Source organism: Notamacropus eugenii, chromosome 6 (assembly GCF_028372415.1).
Source record: "Notamacropus eugenii isolate mMacEug1 chromosome 6, mMacEug1.pri_v2, whole genome shotgun sequence".
NCBI lineage: Eukaryota > Metazoa > Chordata > Mammalia > Diprotodontia > Macropodidae > Notamacropus > Notamacropus eugenii.
This window is the reverse complement of record NC_092877.1, coordinates 233136238-233140992: the sequence shown is the minus strand read 5'-3', so window position 1 is coordinate 233140992 and position 4755 is coordinate 233136238. Positions and strand designations below refer to the sequence as shown.

General features: G+C 51.9%; 1 protein-coding gene across 1 annotated transcript in view; it reads right to left on the bottom strand.

Moving 5' to 3' along the window:
* SOX21 (SRY-box transcription factor 21) overlaps positions 1 to 2863 on the bottom strand; it is a 5722-nt gene extending 2859 nt beyond the window's left edge. The window contains exon 1 of the mRNA XM_072622114.1: positions 1 to 2863. This exon is cut by the window's left edge and continues 2859 nt beyond it. Within this exon, the coding sequence (XP_072478215.1) occupies positions 2036 to 2863 (828 nt within the window). The 3' untranslated portion in view covers positions 1 to 2035.
* Positions 2864 to 4755: the final 1892 nt, after the last annotated feature.

The following is a 4755-nucleotide window of genomic DNA, read 5'->3' as shown; positions in this document are numbered from 1 at the left end:
CAATTCCAAATAAAACCTTGAAGTGTAAATAAGGAATACATTCAGATACGTGAACAAATTACACTGATTTAAGTAGTCGGGCTCATATACGAACAAGATAAAGTGGTCAGGCAACTTTCCACTCTTAAAATGTTACTGGAAACCGACGAAATGCTTTGAACGGTCTCAATGTATTCAATGGGCTCTGTTCTACTGGTCCATGAATACCCCTCCTTTTTTTTTTTTTTTTAAGATAATACAACTACTTGGGGTTTTTATCTTCTTTCCTATTCACGATTAAAAATGTGATAAATCAGGTTTTTGGCTCTGAATAACAATGGCTTGATTTAGATTTCCTAGTAAATCTATTCAAAAATGAAACAAAGGCTGCCTTTGGAGGATACCTTACACTTCACCTGGACCAGGCACATAAGGGCAATTCAGATAAAAATCTTGTTAGTAACTCAACAAGAAATAGAGGATTTTCTCTTTTCCCTGCTTCAGGCTTTATTTAAACTCTTTGTTCAAAAATGAACAGAGTGGTAGTAGGATTCTACTTTACAGATATAGCTTAGAGTCTAATATTAAATTAGAAGATCACACAAGAAAACCATTTACACTTAAATGTTAAACCAATACTTAAGCTTTTTTTTTACTTTATATTACATAAAGCCAAAAATGAAACTAAATACATGTTAGCCAGCTTCATTCACAAACAGTCAAAATATACACATTACAAAAGTAAACAAAAATCTATAATTGAAGAAGGATCTTCTCTAAAATGTGTTTTATCATCATCTGCAATTGAATTGCTGGTGCTCTAAAAATAAGCTAATCAGGTAGAGAACTCCAAAGCACATTGAAACACTTCAAATTTGGCAGATAAAGGCTATTTGAAAATGAGAATAGACATCTGTCAAAACAATGCTATTTTTTCAGTTCTGCTACATAATAAATATATAATTATCACTCAGACAAAAAGTCTGATTTAACCTTACATCAAATTGCGATCCTGAAATGGTCCCGCAATTTTAAAAAATTGACTTTGAAATTCGATCAAAATGTTGGAGTCTAAAACTGACTCAAATTTCGGACAACGTAAATAACACATTTTCGATCAAAGACCTAACGTTTCCACTGACATGTACAAATTTACAGTCTTAAATTGAAAGTTAATGGTAATGGAAAAATAGGAGCGATCTTCCCACCCACCCCTTGAAGTTGTGACTGGAGTCCAAAAAAGGGAACTAAAGTCTTACAGTATGTTAAAAACACAAACAAAAAACCAAAGATCCAATGGACAACCCTCTACCTTACATACTATTTCTTTTTTCTGTGTTTCCTGTTCCATTTTGCATAGGACGTGGTAACCAAAGGAAACAGCGATCATTTCATATACGAATACCAGATTTGTGTCCATCACCTGTCAAGAATGGATCTTGTTTGGGTGTTCTGCTTGTTGGGGGAAAAAAGACACTTGCAGAGTTCAGATAGGGAAACAAGGTAGCCCAGAGCAACACAGCTCTACGAAAACAAGTAACAAATCAGCTTTCCCAAGTTGGTCAGAAAGCAATTTCGGGTGGAAACTTGAACAGAATGTAGGCAATATTGACCAAGAAACAAAGAAAATAGGAAAGAAAAAACCAACAAAGGAAAACCAACTTTTAAAGACTTCCCCCCGCCCCACCCCCGACCCCAATGGACAAAACGCAACAGGTACAGAAGTGCGTAGCAGGCACCACTGATGTTGGAAAACAACCGCCCCTCCAGAAAAGTTTGCGGTACAAGTGAAGGTCTGAAATGATCTTGTCAACAAACAACCACACACACGCTCACACATTTCACACTCGCGCATCATTCTCATCTTTGACTCGCGTCCCTATACATATTATATACGGATATATACAGACAATCACAGTAAGGAGGACATAGAGCTCATACCTATACATATGTACATGCGCGGCTGTATAGCTGAGACCTCGTTATTAAAGCCACCCCCTATTTGTACAGATATCTACACACGGTTGTAGCTGCTGCTGCTGCGCCCCGCGCTGGGTCATAACGCCGCGGCGTAGGCTGCAGGGTAAGGGTCCAGCTGAGGTTTGCCCATGCCAGGCAGCAGGATATAGGCGAGGGGCGGCTGGAGTCCCGGGCTCGGCCAGGCGCTGCAGTTGCACGGTATCATGTAGCCCGGGTTGCCTGGGCTGGGGTGCGAGTGCGTGTGCCCCCCGGCGGCAGCAGCGGCGGCTGCAGCTGCAGCGGCGGCCCCGTGGAAGGCACCGGCCCCGGCCGTCGGGTAGCCCAGCGAGGAGGCGTAGGGGAGCCCCGAGGAAGACGAGGAGATCTCTGCCATTTTAGAGCCCAGGTCCAGCAGAGAGTAGGGGCTGCTGGCCGCCGCGGCGGCGGCTGCGGCGGCGGCGGCTGCGGACTGCGGGAAGAAAACACGCGCGGCGGCGGCGGCGGCGGCGGCCGCGGCTTTCTCCGGGTTGGCGAGCAGCGACTCGGGCACCAGCCCGCCCCCGGCGCCCCCGTGCAGCCCGCCCCCCGCCTTCAGCCCGTGGTGCTCCGGGTCCCCCACGCCGCCAAGGCCGTAGGGCACCGGGAAGGCGAACTTGTCCTTCTTGAGCAAGGTCTTGGGCTTCCTGCGCGGCCGGTACTTGTAGTCTGGATGCTCCTTCATGTGCATGGCCCGCAGGCGCTTCGCCTCGTCTATGAAGGGTCGCTTCTCCGACTCCGTAAGCAGCTTCCACTCGGCCCCCAGTCGCTTACTGATCTCCGAGTTGTGCATCTTGGGGTTCTCCTGGGCCATTTTGCGTCGCTGGGCCCGGGACCACACCATGAAGGCGTTCATGGGTCGCTTGACGTGGTCCACCGGCTTGGACATACTCTCCGCCTGCAGCGGCTGCAACCCGCAGCCGGCCCCCCCGCACTGCCGGCTGCCGCCGCCGGGTCCCTCGCCCCCGCCGCCTCCGCCCTCGGCCCGGAGAAAATCAATGTTGGCTGCTCGAGGGAAACCAGTCCAGGCGCTGTAGCAGCGGTAAACTTGGTGGATCTTCTCGGGCCGGTGACTCCCGAGGCCGGGAGGAGAAGGAGGGGAGAAGCAGTGGGAGGAGGGGTCCCAGACCAGAGACACGGTTCCACAGCCCCAGCAGTCCCCCTGACTCTGGACCAAGCTGCCTGGGATATATCCTCCTGGGAGTGATAACTTATCAGACAGTCCCCCACCCCGGAGTGGTGCAACTTTCGTTTCGCTCTCGCTCGTCGTTTTTCTTCCTTCTTCGCCGGTGCCCGCCGTTGGGCACTGATTTTTTTTTTCCTTTTTAATCTTTTCTTCCTTGTTTAAAACCAGCCACGAAAAGTTGTGCCCTAGGATCTCCACAAAGTGCAGTGTGGATCCTGGCGGCTGAGAACAGGAAAGTGCCAAAGAGGGGCTTTCTGCTTCGGAAGTGTTGGGGTCTTTCTCGTTGGTTTTCTCATTTGACAGCAGCAGATGGGGATGATGGGGGGGGGCGGGTTGCGGTGTGGGTGGGTGGATGTCAAGGGCAGCCCGGCTAGGTCTTGGCTCGCCACTCCAAGGTAGATCTCAGTAATGATTACACAAATTAAAAGCACAAGTCACAGTCAGTCCTTTTCTAGGGATGGCCAAAAAGGAACCCAAAATCCTGAAGAGTCCCGGGGCAGGCAGGCTGGAAAGTGGAGGGAGCTGTCCGCTTTCACCCCCCCAGCGCACGGCCGCGACAGCGGCTGCCTCTTTCTGTGTCCTGACTCGGATGGGATGGGATGGGGGAGTGAGGAAGAGAAGAGCCACAGGCTGGGGTCTGGGGATCTCTATTTGGCGGGATCTCACAGTAAATTCTCTTCTTTGGGAAAGGCGCCTCTGCTTACTTTCTCTCCGGACATGCTGGCCAGGTCGCTTCGCTTCCCAGAGGTGAGAAGTTGGAATCGCTTCCCCTCCGTTCACTCTCACTCTCTCACCGCCTCGGCTCCCCGCCCCAGCCCAAACCCGCGTCCCACTTCCAACACGAGGCTGGGGTTTCACGGTTTCTGTCCTCGCCGCTGCTGCTTCTTGCCTGGCAAACACCGACCACTCCGGGGCTCCCGCAGTTGTCCTGAAGCAGGGCGCGGCGCCCAGTCCCGAGGAATCCAAGCTGGGAGTTCCTCCTTTTCCCTCTCTCGTGCTGCCTCGCCGGGGACTCGCAACAACTAACTTCCCCCAAGTTTCCCCTCCACCTCTGCGCCGGCGCCGCCAAAGCCGCTCGACTCCGGGTGGCTCTCCTCCGTGCGCGTCTGTGTGAGTGTGTGCGCGTCTGGCTGAGAGTGCGCGCGCGCCCCGGCCAAGTCTATCTCTCGGGCCTGGGAGCAGCGGAGGGGAGGGGGCTGCTGGTGAGGGGACTTAATTAAAACACTCAACCACCTCAGTTAGAAAGTCCGCCCTGGGGATTTCCCCCCCTCCCCCACCCGGCCCCCCCACCCCCCTCGAAGTCGGCTCAGCAGCTTCTCCTTTTAGGCTGTCCCTATCCCCGGTCCCCACGGCCCGCTGGAACCAACTGAAAAGATTTCAGGTAAGTCCTGAGCTCCGCGTGCGTATGTGCATTGAGCTGGCTATATGTTTGCATGTACAGTTGTGTGGGTGAGTGTGTGTATATCTGTGTGCATGCGGAGGAGGTGGAGCCCAGAGCTCGGTGAGAGGGAGGGAGGCGGGACTAGAAGAGCCCCCACCCGCCCCCACACCCCCCAGGACTTTGAATTAAACAGGATTCCCTCCTCCTCGAGCAC